This window comes from Macaca fascicularis, chromosome 2 (genome assembly GCF_037993035.2).
Source record: "Macaca fascicularis isolate 582-1 chromosome 2, T2T-MFA8v1.1".
Lineage (NCBI taxonomy): Eukaryota > Metazoa > Chordata > Mammalia > Primates > Cercopithecidae > Macaca > Macaca fascicularis.
The window spans coordinates 182,255,972-182,277,248 of record NC_088376.1 but is presented as its reverse complement, the minus strand read 5'-3'; the positions used below and the strand labels follow the sequence as shown (position 1 = coordinate 182,277,248).

At 38.3% G+C, this 21,277-nt stretch overlaps 1 protein-coding gene across 50 annotated transcripts in view; it reads right to left on the bottom strand.

Moving 5' to 3' along the window:
- The window catches only part of ABI3BP (ABI family member 3 binding protein), a 244,211-nt gene that overhangs the window by 23,032 nt on the left and 199,902 nt on the right, over nucleotides 1-21,277 (bottom strand). For 45 of the 50 annotated variants that reach the window (XM_005548290.4, XM_005548280.4, XM_015446519.3 and 42 more), the window contains 7 exons: nucleotides 20,248-20,325; nucleotides 16,987-17,049; nucleotides 15,249-15,323; nucleotides 7,345-7,422; nucleotides 5,468-5,560; nucleotides 2,414-2,542; nucleotides 1,815-1,883 (listed from right to left, as the gene is read on the bottom strand). In XM_005548290.4, coding sequence (XP_005548347.3) covers nucleotides 1,815-1,883; nucleotides 2,414-2,542; nucleotides 5,468-5,560; nucleotides 7,345-7,422; nucleotides 15,249-15,323; nucleotides 16,987-17,049; nucleotides 20,248-20,325 — 585 coding nt within the window. The remainder of the gene's footprint in view (nucleotides 1-1,814; nucleotides 1,884-2,413; nucleotides 2,543-5,467; nucleotides 5,561-7,344; nucleotides 7,423-15,248; nucleotides 15,324-16,986; nucleotides 17,050-20,247; nucleotides 20,326-21,277) is intronic. The other 5 variants (XM_045385365.2, XM_045385367.2, XM_074033576.1 and 2 more) reach the window with 2 other exon arrangements.

Genomic DNA, 21,277 nt, shown 5'->3' with positions numbered 1-21,277 from the left:
TAAATGTAAGGCTACACACACCCAAAATAAAATGCAGGCTGGGCGTGGTGGCTCATGCCTATAATCCCAGCACTTTGGGAGGCCGAGGCGGGTGGATCACTGGCAGTCAGGAGTTTGAGATCAGCGTGGCCAACATGGTGAAACCCCGTCTCTACTACAAATACAAAAATTACGGGCATGGTGGTGGGCATCTGTAGTCTCAGCTGCTTGGGGAGGCTGAGGCAGGAGAATCACTTGAACCCAGGAAGTGGAGGTTGCAGTGAGTCAAGATCACACCACTGCACTTCAGCCTGGGCGACAGAGCGAGATTCCGTCTCAAAAAACAAACAAACAAACAAACAAAACTATTCTGAATAGCTCTACACCTATTAAAGAAAGTGAATTCTATTAAAAATTGATACACTGAGTTTCATTAAAATTAGAAGACACATACTGGGAAAAAATACTTTCAAAGTATGTATCTAAAAAAGGTCTTGTATCCAGAAAATAGAGATTCTCAAAATTCTACATTAAACAAGCAACTCCATTTTTTAAATTCGGCAAAAAAATTGGAAGTAGCCAAAAGATATATAGATGGCAAATAAGCACATAAGATGTTCAGTGTTATTAATTGTTAGGTGGTTGCAAATTAAAACCATAATCAGATACCATTACACACCTACTAAAATGGCTAAAATAAAAAAAGACTGACCATACCAAATGTTGGTGAGGATTTGGAGGAACTAGAACTCTCATCTCTGCTGACAGAAAGGTAAAACAGTACAACTACTTTGGAAAACAGTCTCTTAAAACGTTATACACACACTTATATGCCATGTAGCCACCCCCTCCTAGGTATTTGTCCAAAGGAATGAAAGCATATGTCTATACAAAGACATGTACATGAATGGACATAATAGCTTTATCAGTAAAAATTGCAATGCCACGAACACATTTACTAAAGAAACAAATTACTGAATATCCAAATAATAGAATGCTAGTATACATGCAGCAACATAGATGACTCTCCAAATATTTATGCTGATAAAAGAAGCTTGACAACAAAAAGAGTTCATATTGTATGTTTTCATTTATATAAAATTTCATAAAGTACATACTATAGTATGGCAGGCCTGTTGTCACGTAGGCACTGGGGGGTTGAGTGGGAGAAAGAAGAGAAAGGGACTGCAAAGATACATGATGAAACTTTTGGATGTCATATATGTGTTATCTTGATTGTGATGATGGTCTCATGGGTATATGCATATGTTAAAATTCATCAAATGTTACATTTCAGAAAAAAATTATAAATGCAAATACTGGGCTCTATATCATATCTCTCCTACTGTGGTAGACTGTTGTTCAAAACTATTCTTTATGTCCATAGGAGAAGTATTCTTCCCCAATCCTTGATTTGAACTTGGCTGTGTGACATTTTTTGGCCAATGGATATTGGTAGGTATGACACAAAAAGGAGGTTTAAATGTGGTTTTGCATTTGGACACTCCCCATCTTGATTTTGCCTTGTTATGAAGGTGGCTTCCCCTGGGTCACTGTTGGTTGTTCATCCTGGGAATCAGAGTAAACACTTGTGGGGTGAACCTGAGTCCAACCCACAAGAGGCCCAGTTGTACCTGCTGCTAGAAGCAGAACCACTAAGCTAAACACATCCTAGATCAGCTGACACTCAGTTGACTTGCAGACACATGAAAAATAAATCCTTATTATTATAGTAAGCTACTAAGATTTGGGGTTTGTTACACAGCAATAACTGGCTGATACACCTACCAAAAATAGCCTTTTCAAATGTGAGATTCACAGCCAACCATACATACCTTTGAATCTTGGCTTCCCAAGAGGATCAGTTTCTCTTGTTGGGCTTGAGCTAAAGTCAGTTATATTTTCTGAGAATGGAAAATAATGAACAATTTTGGCAAAAGATAAAAAAGCTTCACAATACAATGTAAACGTTGTAGACTAAAGATACTCAATATTTCTCCTTGTAAACTGCTTGCAATTTTGACTTTTTAAAGTTACACATATTCATCTACAATATAAGGCCTTTAGTTGTGTCCTGCTGCAAGGTATTCTATAGTGTGAGTAATGAATTACAAGTTATAACCAAGTGGTTAACATGCACTAATAACTTAAGGTATGTGTAGTTAGTAATAATGTGATTTAGTGGTAGCATTAGGTAGTCTAGATCTTTTTATGAACCAAAGTTAGGCAGTTTCTTCTAGGTCTGCTAAGGGAAGGACAATACTCTATAAGGAAGTGTTGAAAATAAGTATAATTTTAAAATTAAAAACAACCATATTAATAAAATGGAGTAAAATAGAAGACCTCAAACTGAGACTCCCCCATCTGCACCACCATTTAAAATCTTTTGCACCTCATAGCTAAGTATCCAGTGAGAACGGATTGCCATACGAACCCAGTTCTTCTCCAGAGGCAGGAACTGTTGGTTGCTTTATATCTGTCGCTATTCTCTCCAAGGGAGTTCCAGTAGGTCTGAGTGTTGACCTCAGGGGTGGTATGGTTATTGGGCTTGATGAAATGATTCCTGTAATGTAGAGCCAAAGTAGTCAGGCTTTACAGGAACACTGCCAAATTTCTATAAACATTTATTCAGTAAATGTTTTTAAGCACTTACTATGTGGCTTGGCACTATAGACCAGCCTTGGAGAGAAAACAAGACCTGATTCTTAGTGGAGATAGATGTGTGAGCCAAGTATATCAAAGCATAATTATAGACGTTATGAAAAAGTACTAGATAACATCACAGAGGGGCGTGTAAGAAGAGGGAGTGGTTATGTCTGTGAGGAAAATGGAGGGTTGTCGGGTTGCATCGGGCAGAGAAATGCCTTCACAGAGGATGTGCCAATAGAGAGAACTAATTAGTAGGTAGAGACAAGAGCTGTATTATAGACAGAGATTATAACAAGAACCACGTCAGGGAAGCATGCAATAGCCTGGTGTGTTTAACTTGAAGGGGTACAATAAGAGCTGAGAGTGGAGGGACAAGGAAGGGCAGATCATGAAAGAAGCTGAATACCATGGATTTGGATGTTATTTTTAGGGACTGAGTCAGTTGTGTAGGCAAGAGAAAGGAAAGTGAACTACAGCAAAGGCAGTGGAACTGGATGGAAGGGGTGGACATGAGAGCTGTCAGGGGACTCAGTGGCAGGCCTGGAAGATGGCTAGAGAAGAAGGAAAAAGATTCCTAGGGTTAATGTCCATGATTCTGGCCTGGTGGCCAGTGTAGTGCTACCCTGATTGCTATATTCAACAGTGACTCCTCCACTCTTAAAACACTTATAAGTCCCTAAAACTGGATCCATCCCAAGGTCCAGGCAAGTCTGGGTGTTTAGAGTCGAAAGGAGACTAGATTGAATTTTACGTTCCACCTGGAAGAAGGAGTCACTCTTGGGCAATAGAGAGTCAAAGGATACAAGCCTGTCCCAAGGACTATGGCCTGGCATGGAATCAGGGCTGAGTAGTCAGATGGGCCTCTGGCCTGGCCTCCAGGGATGCATGTTCCTGACGCTAGTGGGTATGAGCCACAATAAGAGGTCAAGCAAAACCCAAGAGAAGTTGCACTGCAGTCCACAGGGCTTTTCAGAGTTGGCAGAGTCAACCGGAAATGCTGTCATAGCAAAGCATTTTCATCCTGGTGAGAAGAGTGGGACTCAGAAGCCTGGGTAGATCTGGAGATTGAGGGCAAGTGGCGCACGTCACATGGCAGCCCCAGACTGTGCTCACAGACACATGTGAGAGCCTCAGAGGACTCCAGGAAATGGGGCTGGAATTCAAGATACACTTTCTGTGATGCTAATCAGGCCACATCTGTCCCAGTGCCCTCAATTATTGTTTGGCTCCTCAGTGCGGCCGTTTGCCTGGAGTTAAAGGTGAATGGCGGAGGGTGAGGGTGGAGAGTGGGGACTAGGGTTCGTCTCAGAAGTGGAATGTGTTTACAGTTTTTCTTCAGGCTGGGTGGGCTGTACCAAAGCTACATTTACTGACAGGAGAGAACCAGGGTTTGTATGGCAGGCACCAAGGCCATCAAACTGCTCCTTAAGGCACACAGCCTCACAGCATTGCTCTGGAGCGGGCCCCCAAGTGGCACACTCAGGCATCACCCTGTGGCTCATCCAGTCCGATCAGCAAGCCGCTGGAGCTCAAGTCACAGCTGCCCCAGGTTACAATAAATGGTGAAGCCCTGTCTCCTAGCAAGGCCATGCCACTGGGCCTTGACTCAGATAGGCACCAGAGGCATGGACGGGAGGCTGCTTCCTCCTTCAGCTGGGGGAAAATGACCTAGAGTTCACTGTGCGCCTGGGACATCCTACAAGCTCCAACACAATAGCCTCCTTTCATCCTGTGAGAACAGTGACACTCACTCCCTTTCACGGCGATCCACATCAGTTCCATCTTTCACAGCTGTTTTAACATTTTTATCCCGATTCCACCTACAAAATATTTAGGAAGTAGTGTTCTGGAGAGAGGGAGGAAAGATGGGGAACATGCTGCAATTTGCTGGCAGGTCCTAGGTGAAGAGCCCTGAGTATGAGGTAAAGCTTCCATCTGAACTGGGTCAATTTTACTCACTCAATTTCATTCCTTTTTTCACTTCGTTATTACTTATCAAATATCCTCTATGTGCTAAGCATGGGATTTGGTTCTGGGAATTTGGAGAGAAAAAAACAAGGACTTTGTCATCACAGAGCTCACAGTCTAGCACGGGAAGAGAAGTATGCAAACAAACAGGTCTGAAACAATTTTCTGTTTGCTCTAACAGAGGTGTATGTCAAGGACAAGAACAGAGAAGCAGTGCCAAGACGACCTGGAGGAGTTAGGGAACGTTTTTAAAGAAAAGGATGAGGTCTGAGTATCCCAAGCCTGGAAAGGATCATTCTAGAGGGAGGAGCAATGTGTGTGCCCAGGCATGGAGGAAGAGGCAGCTTGCCTCCAAAACATATTCCTGTCTTGTTGCACAGGCTAGGCCTTTCAGCCACCCTGAATATTTTAGTCCCAAATCTTCCCCTGAGCACCACAATACCAGGCCTGGCATGAAGGCTGTTGGATAGGAGAGCTTTCAGTGGGACATACAGGATTTTGTTTCAGGAGACAGGATAAGTCAATGACAAGTCATCACATCTGTTGTTCCCAGGGCCTTGGCAATGTACAGCATCTTGTCCAAAATAATCCATTTGTTGAAGGGCCTGAGTCAGCTTCAATCTAGGCTCCAAGCACTCAGACATCTAGGAAGCAAATTTGCCTATATGCAGAGGGATGGTTTCCTTCTTTCAGTCCAAGAGTCAGGTTATAAGTCCTGAAAGCCATCATTTACAGTGTCTGGTCTTCAGGGCCAACACAAACGTGTCACACACATCAGTAGTGTGCCTGTTGCTAGCTCACCAAGAAGAGTTTACGTTGGCTACTAAAACTGAAATCATGGCGGGAGAAGGAAGTTACATGACTAACGTACCTGCACTTCCTGGCTTTCCAGTGACATTATTTGGTGGTAAAGGTTTTCTTCGTGGGGGTGTAGGTCTGGGTGGCAAGGGTGGGCGGCGAGTCCCTGGGATTGTGGATAAGAGATTGTATTTTAGATAAAGTCATTATAAAGATTCACTATTGAAAAAAACAGTGTTTTTAAAAATAAAAAATAATGTTTGATAATTAGTAGTTAGATGACAGAGAATAGATTCTACAGAAAAGTGCACACAAATAATATATTCTGATATTCCTATAAATTAATGTTGGTAATGTACCCAGGGACAACAAAGCACTTTAGTATATAGAAAACACGTTTTCATTATAGACGAATATACAGTCGAGCCCTTCATATCTGTGGGTTCCCCATCAGTTAATTCAAACAACTGTGGATGGAAAACTTTTTAAAAAATCACAATAAAAATAATACAACAACAGCAAAACACAAAATACAATATAACAACTATTTATATTGCATTAGGTATTATAATAATCTAGGGATGATTTAAAGTATATGGGAAGATGTGCATGGGTTATATGCAAACACTATATCATTTTATACAAGGGATTCGAGCAGCCTCAGATTTTAGTATCTGAGGAAAATCCTGGGACCAATCCCCCATAGATACCAAGAAATGACTGTACATAGGTATACCTACTTTTGGAAAGGCTATATACACGTATAGAATTTAACATCTTTCATTTTCCATGTAGACTTAATAGGAGCACTTCTGAACTTTATTATCCTCAGCTGCCTTTTATTTTGAGCCTACAATTTCTTATGCCATTTTAGTTTTAAATTGTTAAAGCATAGATTTTCTCCTTTTGTGGGTGTTTTACTCCCTTCTCAGCTCTATTATGTAACTGTAATTAAAACCCTTTAGAACTTCTCAAAGACTACATTGAGGTAACCCTGATGGCTGGAACAAGTCTGTATCTGTGGGGAGCACACTCACTGTGAACCGTTGTGGGAGTTGTGTACTGCACAAAGACACTGGCCCAGGAGGTGTAAGTGGGGGACAAAGCTTAGCACCTGCTCTGTTCATCCACTCATGAGCTCTCATGCAAGGCTGCCAGCCCAGAGGAAGGGCATTGCTTTTCTCATTGTCTGCCTAAAGGGTGGGGTAAACAGGCACCTTTTCATAATTTGCAGAAAGATTGGCGAGGTCAAAGGTGCTTGGAGAAGTCCACTTTAACCCACATTTTAAGTCCTGTGCCATAGTTAAACAATTTGTATCTTTTTTTGGTATAATATATGTTGGTTTTAAAATCTCCAAGAAAAATTGTCAATCCAGGAAAATGCCTGGTATACTAGTAAGAGAAAGACTCTGTGTGTGTGTGTGTGTGTGTGTGTGTGTGTGTGTGTGTGTGTGTTCAGGAGTATACTGGTGGTTGACGTTAATAAAAGTCCTTATTCAATCCAAAGGCATTCTGAGTCACCAGATTCATACTTTTGGCCTATTACATAGAGCATACTCTTAAATCAGGAACATAAGTAATCACAGGCAAAAAAAATTGTAATAAATTACACAAGAGCAAAACTTAAACACGATCAAAACTGGAAACCACAGTCAGTGATTCTGCAGCACGTGCCCATTATGGCCCCTCAGAACATTATAGAAAGTAATGATTAAGTTAGTATCACATCGGAAGTTCCTATTAATATTTAATTTGTGCATGGAGCACTTTTAATTCCTCCAAAGATAATATTCCAAATGTTTTCCTAGCAATACCCATGCACTGTATGCATGGTTCTGATATTTTGGGGGCTGTGTGGATGTTGCTGTTTTTGCCACAATAAATGATACTGCAGTTACCATCCAAGTTTCAGAGCTGAGCTGTCATAAAAGTCAGCATATCATTCCTTACCTGGCTTCTTAGTGGGGTGGGGAGAGTCCACTGATACATTTCTATCAGCACCTGATGGCTTGGGTGCTTGCTTGACTCCTATGAGCAGAGATAATGAAAGGGAATAAACATATATTAAACAAAACATGTTCCATGGGAACTTTGTAGAGTTGTCAGTAACAACGTACATTCTTTGCAGAGCAGGCACATTGGTGTTTTTATGCCAAGACATTTTAACGGGCTTCTACTATCTGGCTATAGAAAAAGTTGTGATGTTTTCTCTGTAGAATTAGCATTTCATGGTAAATTGCGGTTTTGTCCAAATCTTTCATGAAACTCATCCTGCACTGCCTTACTGGGTGGTATTGTCTCACCAGGTGGGATTTCATTTATGGTAACTGGCCACCTTTTGCCAATATTCATCAGTACAGTTTGTAATTCAAAAAAAATTTTTTTCTTCCAATCCCTCTATGCCCATTAAAAAAAACCCACACCTTAGAATTCCAGTGTGTTTGGGTTTATACTTAATAAATTGACTTTAAAATTATTCCTGGAGTGGCATTAGCTATAAGGCTATTGAGGCCACAAATGATGTTTTGGGATTTGTAAATTAGCCCTGGGCAGGCCTATAACTCTACATTACTGTTTGAAAGAAACTGATTTGAAAATCACGTTGTGTGTTATTTTGTCTCCTAAGCCCCTCAATAATCTCGTGGTTATTACTAGCCATTTGTCTAAATACCCAGGCTTGGACTTTGGGTAGCAATTCCAAAGGGAACTAATTAGGTTTTTGTCATATTTTAAAAATTATTCTTTTATATTATAAAATAATCTTCCTTGGTTTGGGTGACAGTATTCATTACAAAAGAATAGAAACAGACATTTTTAGAAGTTCAACAATAAAAATCACTTCAGAAATAATGACCTGTCCTAAAAAAGAATTCATACTACTTTGAGGACCTGACTGTAATTTACATATTAAAAAATAGGAATGAAATGTTTACATTAATATACTAGTTAGTACATTAACAATGACAGCAACCCTGTTTTGAGGGCTCACTGTGTTCCAGAAACTGTTTGGGGACATTATATACTCGATTCCATTTAATGTGTGGGCAGATATATTAAATAGACAACAGAAGCTTTGCCTCCCCAAAGTAAGATGACATTTTCACATTAATTTATGACATCCAGGGGATGAACCTAATATTGCAATCCCACATCCTCTGCTGCTTGAGTAAGAGATAAAATATATACAATCATGGAGAAATTACATACGGAATCATGAATTAAAGCTTATTTGTGGTTGGAAAAAAAATGTTTCTGGGGGCAATGACTTTTGTGACTAATCCCATAGGCAGGCCACAAGCAAATGGTTCATTAGCCTTCCTCCTGTGTCTCACTGTCAGGGGTAGTGGGGAAGGGCAATGGCTCATTTGAGTGGTTACTCTGTGAACAGCACAGGGAATTGAAGAATACCTGCATGTGGGTCACTGGGTAACTTGGCTTGCCAAGGTTTGATTTACCACGATTTCTCCAGGGTAACAAAAAGTTTTATATACTCTAGAAGGCCAGTAGGCTGTTGTCTTGAGTAGACCCTTCTTTACAGCCCTTTTCCAAATCTTCCTGCCCTTGAAAACCAAAGTATTTTGATCCAATACTGTGCCAGTGCCTTACATATTCATGATTTGACTTAATCCTTACAACCCTGTGTGTGTGTGGAATACAATCTACGTCCCACAGATGAGAAAACCCAAGGCAAGGGGAGATGAAGCAATTTGCCTGAGGTCTCACAGCTAAGAAGCAGTGGGATTCAGGCCTACATATGCCAGGATCCAAAGTCTATCTCTTCAGCACTAAGAGGCAAAGCACAGAGTACTTACTGTCCTCTGATCATTTTCTCCCTGCTATTCATCACAGTAACTCTGAGTGAATATATTCCTAAAGCCCTCTACTCTGTCTCTTGGGTGACTTGAGCTGCCACCACGGTGTGAGGGCTAAATGGCCATAGCTGGCAAGCACATGTTATCCAGTCATGCCACGGGTGTTTGGGACTCAGAAAATAGTCCAAGGCTGACAGTAGTCACTGACCAGGCATATCCAGATCCACCAAGTCACATGGGCTGGTAGGTTAGAAATCTAGGAGCTCTAACTTAGAGCTAGGTTCCCACACGTGCTTGTAATTTCCTACCTCTAAGCTTTTGCACATGTTAGTTGCTCCATTTAAAATGCCCATTTTCATTCTTACCACTTTTAAGATTTTGCAGCGTTACATTATACATAAGACCAAAGATACACATTGCCTAGCCCTGTTTTTTAATCCAGGGAGGAACTGGAAGAAACGAGCCATTTTCTGTGTAGGTGGAGACAGAGGCATCACATTCTTATGATCCTTAGATATAGGTTCCCAAATCAAACAGAGAATCGGCTGCAAAACCGGACTTTCTCCAGCCTTTAGAAGTGGACAGAAGCCAGTGGTGCCTGAAAGCATTGGGAAGGGCCATGCAAAAGGCAGCTGTGTGGCTCACTGGAAAGATCTGGGGACAGGAGACTGAGCTCTTGTTCTGGACTTGCTCTCTTGCACCTAGCTGCGGTTTAGGCATTTCACCCGGGCCAGAACCGGAGAGACTAGAGAACATCTCTTGCCCTGAGTCAGAGGACAGCAAATGAAAGGCCAAAGGTAGCAGAGAGGCAATGGGAAGAGAAAGGAGAAAATCAGTAAGAGATACTGAAGAGAACGAATTCTCAGGAATTGGCACCCAATCAGACAGTCTGGCCCAAGCTGTGACCTGACTTCTTTTTCCCTCAGGCAGGATTAACCGACACATCTTCTAAAGGGCAGAGTCAGCTCTGTAAGCACCAAGACTTGAGCCTCAGAATGAGCCCCCAACTGCCATATGGGAGTCCTCCAAAAATCTCTGGATTTACATAGTTCACCCCTCAGCAATTTATCGTCCAGAACGAAGTAACAAATTGGGTACTTTTAACCATGGTAACAAAAACTTTGCAAACAAACAGAGTAAACTGGAAATCAGTTCTTAAATGTACCAGTGACTTCATTCCCTGTGATCAAAAAGGGGTGATATTTATGGATGATTGGTTTCTGCACTCTTGTCCCAAATCTTAGCACCTGGCTAAAAAGCCAGCGGCAGGGAGCCAGCAGGCTGGAAGATTTAGTTACAGCCCAGAAAAACACATTCCTCAGCCTGAGGGGACTGGATTCTCGTGCAGCACACTCATGGCGGGGCAGTAAATCGCGGTTCCCTTATTAGGGTGTAGAGAAAGGAGTCTAGGATTCAGGTTTTTAACAATATCTGCCAAATCACATGTGCCAAGGTGGTTTCAGAATTATGCTTTGCCTGGTATATGATGGGCTTTCAATAAATGTTGGCTGAATGAAAAAAATAGCTGCACAACTTCCCTCAGGGAGAAAGTCAGAGAGATTGTCTAGCACTGGGATGGGCAAACTTTTTCTGTGCTTGCTTTCATAGCACAATGGCAGAATTAAATATCTGTGAAAGAGACTGTTTTGCCCACAGAGTTGAAAACATTTATCCTTTACAGAAACAGTCTGCCAACCCCATGCTAGACAAGAAATATTTTCACCTTTATGGGCCATACTGTCTCTGTCACAACTATTCAACTCTGCCATTGTACTGTAGAAGTACCTTTGTACACAACACACATTGTACACAGTACGATGTGAAAGCTAGATGTGTTTCAATAAAACTTTATTTACAGAAACAGGCAATGAGCCAGATTTGGCCTGTGGGGCTGTAGTTTGCACAATCGCTTGGCCCAGTGTGTGCATGGCTTGTTGCATCTCTGTAGGCAGGCCTCAAGGAGATTTTAATAGGTAGGACACATCAGCTAAGCTGAGACATGTCTCTGGAAACCACGGAAAAGCAGAATGCTAGAAAAATGACCCACTTTAGATCTCAACCTATGGCAGGCTACTTTCTAACCTTGGGGTAGAGCAATATCTACCTACACATACGTGTATAAAATACACATACATCAGGTAAAACATAATGATGTTGTGAAATAAGATACACTGGACTCAAGATATTCCTGGGGCTTATGGAATCACGAGATTTTTATAGAGACCTCAACAGTCAAAGGTCTGTAGTCTTTAGGCCTCAGAATCCGTTTTTCTTTTTTTAAGCCTTCCAAGGGCACAATATTAGGTGGTCTAAAACCATAAATAACATATCCTACAGGAACTACAAGTTAAAACCACATTGAGATACCACCTTACTCCTGCAAGAATGGCCACTATCAAAAGTCAAAAAACCATAGATGATGGCGTGGATGTGGGGAAAAGGACCACTTATACATCACTGGTGGGAATGTAAATTAGCACGTGGATAATAGTTTGGAGATTCCTTAAAGAACGAATAGTAGAACTATACCATTTGACCTAGCAATCCTACTACTGGGTATCTACTTAAAGGAAAATAAGTCATTATATGAAAAAGACACATGTGTATGTATGTTTATTGCAGCACAATTCACAATTGCAAAGATACGGAACCAACTTAAGTGCCCATTGACTAATGAGTGGATAAAGAAAATGTTTGGTATATGTACACCATGGAATACTACTCAGTGATAAAAAAGGAACACGACAATGTCTTTTGCAGCAATTTGGATGGATCTAGAGACCATTATTCTAAGTGAAGTAACTCAGGAGTGGAAAACCAAAAACCGGATGTTCTCACTTAAAAGTGGGAAGTAAGCTGTAAGTACACAAAGGCATACAGAGTGATATAATGAACGTTAGAGACTCAGAAGGGGGAGGGTGAGAGGAGGCTAGGGATAAAAACCTGCAATATATTAGGTACAATGTACACTACTCAGGTGATGAGTGCACTAAAATCTTAAATTCACTGCTGTATAATTCATCCATGTATATCCATGTAACAACAAAACCCAAAAGCCATTGAAATAAATTTTTAAAAATAAAATTAAAGAGTATGTCCTATAGATCACAAACACTTCCTTTATCAACTAATTTTTTTAAATGTGAAATATCTGAGTTGAAAACTTCAGCAAGAAAAACTATAGGAAAATGTATGTGAGATGGATAATAAAGATAAACATTCTAAGATGTCAAAGTTGAACATGAAATCAGTTAACACAAAAATGATGCATTAAAATAGTCAACAGAGGCTGAAAGTGTGGATGTGACAGTAGAATTGTGTCAGAGAAGAAAATAAACTTTTGCATACAGCTGCATTTCTATAAAGAAGTCTGATCAAAACTATGCAGAATCAAAGGAAGGTGGACTCAGGTAAGTCTATAACCTGGAGAGGAGAGATTTTTAAATACTTCTTCCTCACCAGTTTCTTAAAGTAGTATTCTCTAGGCAAATATCTGAGAGTTGCTGTTTTTCTTAATCATATGCTACATAGATAATCATGTTATCTATAATTTCTGAATTTTATGCCATTTACTTCTTTTCTTGCCTACTGCATTGGCTAAACACTCACTACTATATTCAATAGAAGTGGCAAAAATAGAAATCCCTGCTGTATTCTCCATCTTAGGAGAAAAGTGTTTAGTCTTTCACCATTAAGTACAGTGTTAGTTGCAGCTTTTTCTAGTCCATTGCCTTAACCACTTGGCCACAACTGCTGCTGGTGTGAATTTTGGCAGTTGTAGCTTTTTCACAGATGTCCTTTATCAGATTGAGGAAACTTCCTTTTATTCTTAATTTCCTGAGAGCTTTCATTAGGGATGAACTGAAAATTTTGTCTAGGTTGTTTTGTGCATCTACTTGGATAATCATGATTTTTCTTCTTTATTCTGTTAATATGGCAAATTACACTAATTTGTTTGAGTGTTGAGCCAACCTTGCATTCCCAGGATGAATTCCATTTGGTTGGTATGAATTATTGTGGCTGACATGGAGATGTACTGCCCAGATCTCCATTCAGTGCTCTCTGGTTGAAGCTTACTCTGAGGGAGATGATAGCTGGATGCTGTCTGCTGACCTCACTCCCTGCAGGTAGGCAGCAAGTCCTTCCTTGACAGGGGATCCCAATTGACAAATAAAAGAATACAGACGAGGAACAAAAAATTTTGGTTGGGCATGGAGGTGAAGTAAAGAAAGAAGAAACAGTGAGCTCAGCTTTGTCTACCTGTGCCCACCAGCCCAATTTCTCCCAACAACTGACAAATTAAATTGAAAAAGACCTGCTGTATTATTCTTCCAAAGCTAAGTTGGATAAATTATTATAAAGTTGACTTTATGTATACAAGAAGGTAACAGATATTCATTTGTAATAAAAGTGGGCTTTGGAAAAATATTTATATTGTTGATAAGCTAAAATATAATGGTTTGTTTCCCTGAGAGATAATTGCATGTTTCTAGTAAGAATCAATATTATAGTGAAGGTTAGTAGCTTTCTTTTTTTTTTGAGATGGAGGCTTGCTCTGTTGCCCAGGCTGGAGAGCAGTGGCATGATCTCAGCTCACTGCAAGCTCTGCCTCCTGAGTTCATGCAATTCTCCCGCCTCAGCCTCCCGAGCAGCTGGGATTACAGGCGCCCACCACACGCCCGGCTAATTTTTTGTATTTTTAGTAGAGATGGGGTTTCACCATGTTTGCCAGGATGGTCTCGATCTCCTGACCTCGTGATCCGCCAGACTTGGCCTCCCAAAGTGCTGGGATTACAGGCGTGAGCCACCGCGCCCGGCCAAGGTTGGTAGCTTTCAAGTGTGATCACAGCTACTTTACTTGTTCTTTCATTTGCTTGGTTGTCATTTAAGTGCTTTCTTTTATTTTTACTTACGCCACTTCCAAGGAATTATTTGAATATTAAACAATTTGTACCCGCCTTCCTCCCAAAATGATCTGAGAGAAGGTGGCTCTGTTTATAGCCAGATTGTTGATGTCAATCTGAAAAATTGAGCACGATCTAATCCCACAGTTGGGAAAAATTAAAAGAGTAGATGAGCACAAATAGATACTGGGATGCTTTCTTGCTTTTCATGAGTCACGAACTTATAGTGTTGGCCTCATCATTTGGTTTAAAGAGAAGTGAATTCCTAGAAATTCAGAGACTATAATAATCAAGTACAAAAGTACATTCTTAAACAAAGCTAAATAATTTTTAGACTAAATATCTCTAGGTATTATTCACATCTCTTTTTCATTAGAGAACTGTCATGGGTTAATCAGATATATATGCATTAAATAAATTCTAATTTTTTTATCTAAGCAAACACAAGAGTTATACTACTAAAAATATTTAAAGGGAATAATACAATTCTATGTTAAGGCATCTAAATAACTACCATTTATCCATGAAGTTGGGTGTTTGAATATTTATCAGATCAGTATCCTAGTTTTTCTAGCATAGTACTTACTCCCATAGATCTGATTAGATTAGAGCTATGTTATTTAAGCTGAATGATTTGAAAACATTAATGACTATAACCAGGGTAACCAAATGCGAATTGCTCTGATTAAATATTTCTTGTTTAAATTTCATATTCCAGATTGCTAACAGATGCAGTTATTCAAAACCTTTTTAATGGTACTTGTTAAATTATAAACTTAAAAATCAACTAATTACGGTTCAAAGACCAGTCTGTGTATAAAAAGTATTTTGAAATTAGGGGAAATAGCTGTTTTTAGTGTTTTCACTCAAGTTATACTTAATCAGGATCTTTTTAAGAAGCAAGATTATATATAGTAACTAGTAGACTAGGTTTAGAAAAGTGAAAAAGTCTTCACTATTTTTAGAAACATCTGAAGTTTTGATTTTGGAATGAGTAATAATTTTCAGTTACAGAGTTACTAAGAACTTTAAAAACTGGTAAAAAGGAAATTAAAATGTGAATTCAACAAAATCATGAAAATTAAATAATGCTTATAGTTTTGACAGGATAAAAAGGAAATACACTTGTGATTATTACCTGTTCCCACTCCATTCCCACTGGGCATCCCACTGGGTTTGGGCCTAGTAGGTCTTGTAGTTGTCCTATGCAGAACTAAAATAAAGTGGGATATAAATAGTTCATTTTCTTATTGAAAGTTTGCAGCCAAGAAAAACAAAATTTCTCAGAGAATTGAAAGTCATTTAACTAGGCAATAAAAAGGATGACTTACCAAAAATATTATTCAGAATATAGAAACCACATTCTTGTATAAAAATAATAGACTTGAATTTGAAAATAGAGACCTGAGTTTGTATTCTGAGGTGATCACTGGGTTTCAGTACTTGACTTGAAAAAGTAACTGGCAAGGGAATTTGTAGTCCGAAGTGGGAAATATCTTGTTTCATTTATAGGTATCAGATGCATTCCAAAATGGAACTGAAGAAAGATCAGGACTACATATGTCTAATGAAAAAACAATATCTGAAGTGTATTTGTCAAGGTCTCCATTCAGAAGTTGGAGTCTTTCCACATCCTTTCGTGGGAATCCCTAGGTACAGAGGTTTTATTATTTGAGTCCTTTCACAAAGTCCATTGTCAAGCACAGAACTTGAGGAAACCATTTTGCTTTCTTTCCTGCTCTGGAGAAAGTCATAGCCTTACCAAAGTCTCAAGAGGTGACCTATTTTACAATCCATCTAGAAGACTCTAAGGAAGAGCACTAAGTGTATTGTGCTTATGTGGGAAGCTCTGAAGCCATACTGCTCATCTTTGATCCACTTTCTAGTTCCTCTCTGTGCCTCAGCTTCCTCAACTGTACCTCACAGGGCACATGGCCAGTGCTCGGTCATTATCAGCCATGATTGTTACTGTTTATTTTTTAGAAATGTTTAATATCACCAGTCTCACATTAAGCTCTCAACACCTATCATGACACACAAAGTCACAGGGAGATATACATGGTTATAAAAGATTTCTGTGCCCAATTATCTTTAGAAGTTGGAAAATTGTAAACAAGTATATGGACTCTACATAAACCAAAGAATATAAAATTATTGTTCTAAAGATGTATTCACCTAGAATATTCATTCTAAGCAGGTTTCATCATTTGGAACTTTAAGACTTCTTAGAATCACAAAGAAAAAGAAAATAAAACACTAGTGTTTGGTCCAACTTGTGCCTCAGCATAAGAGTGATTTACACGAACTAGATCAACCCCTCCAAGTTAACTTTTTTTCTGAACAAGCTCCTGTGAGGGCAATCCTAGGACCTTTGGAGAATTTAGTAAATTTAACATATTCCCAATATATAATTATAACTTTATTTTTGCTGTTTAGAACTTGTGATATTTTTATTCTCTGAAGGAATCAAGTAAAAATGTTCTCCTAGAACAAGAGCTTTTCTATGCTGAAAAAAGACCATCTTTCCTTAAGAGAGAAAGAATATCTGAAAGTAAGTATTAAATAATATCATGTCATAGCTAACTCTGTGCTACCTCTATAACTGTCAGGAAAATCGTCCAACACTATTTTAAAAATACTTTTAAATCAATAAAATTTCATAGTGATCTCTGCATCTGATTACCCTTAAAATCCTTAGTCAAGTCTTGTCACATTTATGGATTCATCAGTATCTTTTCACTTATCCACACAGATCAGAGTCCCTGTATATCTTTTATTGCAATGTAAGGATCCCCTTTGGTGTATTTGGCTGTTTCAATCCATTTCCTATCTTTCCCTGCCTGCTGATTATTTAAGTCATCAGAGAAACAACTTACCAGGTCTGATGTGTGGCTTGTCAGATGTTCTGGGCCTCACAGTAGTATAAAACCTGTGTGGCGCTGAAACAGAGGAACACTTTATATTTAATAAGCAACAGACCAAAGCCTCCTGAGTGGAGATTTAGCATCCTAGGGACCAACAACTCATACATGTTGCCTGGACGTATAAAGAAGGTTCAGAAAATTCCCATTATGCATTATAGACTTCATGCTAAAGGAAAATAAAAGAAAGAAAATATACAAGACTGAAAATTAAAGATGCACATAGAATGAGGTAGTTCATTTGTAAGGTGTGTTAAGGATTAGTCATCATTTTGTCCCTATTTTTCAAGAGCATTTGTTTTACCAGATGTTTGCTTAGCATGATAAACCCATAAGCCATCCATCTGTCTGTTCATCTGTCCATCCATCTAATCTCTCAGTGAAGAGTCATTGTGAAATATTACTTTGCTAAAGAAGTCAAACAATCTTAAAGGTAAAAAGAGAAATGACTGTTTAGGTAGGTAAAGAAGAAAGAGTAGGAGTATGTGGTCTCTATCAAATGGTCTTTGCTCATGAACCTGAAGTGAGTAAGTATTCACTCAGTGTCATCCAAAATGCTGTAGAAATGACAGAAAATGACATCTGGTGCCCTGCCTATCAAAAGAGGACAAGCAAGGAGCAAGAACTCAGATAATCCCTGGGCCAATTATCCAGGACCTGCACAGAAAGGCATCCTAACGAAGACTTGCTGAATGAATGAATAAGTGGGTGACCACCGTATGCAGGCCAACTTGTGAGAACCTGCTGAAACATTAATGCATCCTAAGGTTTCAAGGTAAGCATTCATCCTGGAATTCATCTATTCCCTGCTGCTCTCCTCTGTCCCCACTTCCCCATCACATACTGCTTCCTGCCACCAGCTTTCTTGGTAACGTTTTTGGAAAAATTTTTTCCTGAAAACCATGTAAGTAGATTACATCGTTTTAAAGATTTTATTCACATATCGAGTGGATATTTATATAGCCATAAATCAGCAATGCCTTGCCTACTAAGTTAAAAAAGTGTGCCTGTGAAATAGGTTATAATGTAGCTCATTTATAAACGTCCAATGTAAAGACTGTGATGAGCAGAATTTTGCCATACTTCAAGCCAACAACAGCGGACACATACTGAAATTCTCTTAGTTTGGGCCTTCCCAAGTGTCATAACCATAAAAATTAATTTTCACAGACCCTAAAGTGCCTGATGATTATCTGCAATTTTTTTCTCCCAATTTTGAGATGGTGGGATTCCCTCTTAACCTATTTCGTCTTTCCATGTAAATCCCTTTGAATGTTAGGTTGCTTCTGCTTAAAAGTAAGAATCATAGTTCTTGTCTCATTCTAGAATACATATAAATTTTAAAGCTTTGGACAGGAAAGAGATTGAGAGTAGACCACAGAAATAATCAGCACTACATGATTTCAAAGCCATGGCATCTGAATTTTTGTTTTAGTTTTCTCCATAGTCTTCATTTAAATCTAGAAAGAATTTTTTTTAATAAAAGAGCTGAAATATAATTTCAATTTAGGTTGTAAGTTACTCATATAGCTCATCACTAAACAATATATGGCCTTGAGAAAACTGCCGCAGAGTTTCAATTTTAAACATAGAAAAAGAGCTAAGGATATAAGAAAAAAGTCAACATATATAAATATGTTAAGACAATTTATATAATGATATGAGATCATTGATATACTCCTAATAACCGGTGAAATTTATATTTAATACAGTATTTTGAAGGAATTTGATTAAAATTCCATATATACTAGTAATGGTGACACAATATTGATATTCTCTTTAAAGTAGGAAAAGGCAAAACAAGGAAAGAACAGGCCTGTGATCTTTTATCCTCATTCCCAAATCCTTATATCTCTAAAAAGCTGAAATCTTTCTCATTTGGCAACACAACCTGCGTGGAATGAGAGTCTTTATTTATCCTGCTTGTTGTAAATATTTATGTATTTTGTGGTTAAAACAGATTGATTATGAGAAGCCAGCTATCTTCCGTTAAGCCAGAAATTAAAGAGATTTGCAAAAACATGAAATAATAAACATACAGAAATCAGGGTGGAATAGGGATGTATCACAACAGAACATCTGTTCATTGTTGAGGCTGGTGATAGAGATGTGAGAGGGCTGTCATATTATACTTCAGTCTTCTGTGTATAATTATAAATAAACAGCAAATAAAAATTAAATGAAGTAATTGAATAAAAGTTTAAAACATAAAAGTTAAACCATACAAACAAGTAAAAAAGATTTAGAAAATTTAAAGGAACTGCTCTTTACCATAGTCTTAGTCATGTTTACTTGGAGTAAATGTTGCCCCGGTGACACATGTACTTTAAAATTAGATTTCTTTCATTATCGTTTCCTCTTATTATTAAACTTCTCTCACCAACTTTCCCCCTCAAATTAGAACTCATAATGGGCAACATAAACTTATTTGTCTCCTAACTCCCTAAATATTTGCTCTTTTTGGTCTTATTTTTGGCTTTCTACCATCCGATAGAGGCAGAGATGGGCAAAAGTGGTCATTAAAAAACACCACCACCACCACCACAGTATTAGAAGTCCACAAGTGTTATAACCTAAGTAGGATAATAGGATAGAAAAGTATAAACAGGAAAATACTTCTGAGTGCATGAAGATGAGATAGAGCTTTGTGTAGGTGAGTTCACTTCCCCGAAAGCAGAAAATCACAGAGAAGAAATAAAAAGTAGGAAATCACTTCTCTGGATGTTTAAATATTGTCATAATTTTGAAAAGTGATTTTTCTTGTTAATAGCTTTTTTTCTTATTAATGTGTTTCATCAAATGGGGGAAGATTGGAGAAAGTGAGAAAAAGAGAGAAGACAAGGAGGAAGACCAGGAGGAAGTTAGAGAGGGAGCAGGAAGAGGAAGAGAACAGTTATTATATATCAGACATGGAAAATGAAGCAAATGAAAGTCAAATGTGGGGAAAAAATGGAATCTTCCACTCTTAGTTAGAAGCATCAAGTGGTCAACAATACATTAAAAAAAGTAAGTGCCAGTGAAAGAACTTGTCTTGCCTACGTTCAACTGATATTCATATAAGTATTCAGATTTGGCTGATTTCTTTCACCTATAAAATGACAAAAAAAAATCAAGTAATCCACTGTGATGAGAAATAACATTCTGAAAAGAAAATGTCTTTCCTGATTAAAAGCAAATAAGGAAAAGTTATTCTCCAGAGGTGGGGGAGAGGATTACCCTGAGTTGTCTTTGCCAGTTCAGTTGTTCGTGGAATCTTAGTTGTGAAACGTTCTTGGGTGGATTGGTCTGTTTCTTCTGGAGAAAACACAATAAGATTGGCTTGTTTTAAATAATTACCCTTATGAATATGACCAAAAAACACATACTCTTTTCTGCCCCATACAATAATAAAAGGATAAGTTGCATTTAGAAATACACTCAGTAATCGCAATAATTCAGTTAGTGGTACATTTTAATAACTCTCATTTGTGACATCTGCTGTCTTACACTATTATTTTAATGATTGTTATAAGGATTTCCAAAAGCTTTTAGCTCAGGATCATTGTTTCATTAATCTAGTTGTGGCTATTCTTGGATATGGCTCATGTATGAAAGTCTCCTAGTTGCCTCGATGTATTTATCTCCTTCATGTTTCTTCCCTGCCCATAAATCCCACATGTTACTTTGATGAGGTGGAAAGGAAATATATCATATGAAAAGATGTATATTTATATCACATAAAACAAATATTCTATTTTTCTCATGTGAAAATCAGAGTGTGTGTTTGACATACAAACACAATCCTCTTGAAAAAATAAAAAAAATACATACAGCAACATTTCCATTCCCATGTTACCTTGAAATCACACATCATACAGACACAGCAAATTACACTGTTCACTTTGCCTGTACTAGATCCAAGGAAACACTTGGTATAAATGATACACTGCTATCTTTTTGTTTTCTGTCCTGCTTTTGTATTCTCTTGATTCTGCTCAAGAAATATACTTGTGATAATTGACAGGTAATGGTTCTGACATGAATAAACCAAGACACATTAGAAAAACAGGGAGTAGAAGTTAAATAATTAGCATATTCAGTAGTGGTTTTTGAAAACTACTTTTAACTTTGCCATCATGGGCGGCATTGATTTTGTAGAAATAAGCTAGACTAGATGAATATTTGATTAGAATATATTTGCTCACTCAATTTTAATTTTTTCTTCCAAAAGGATTTTATTTTAAAATGTGATCAGTAACTTTATTTC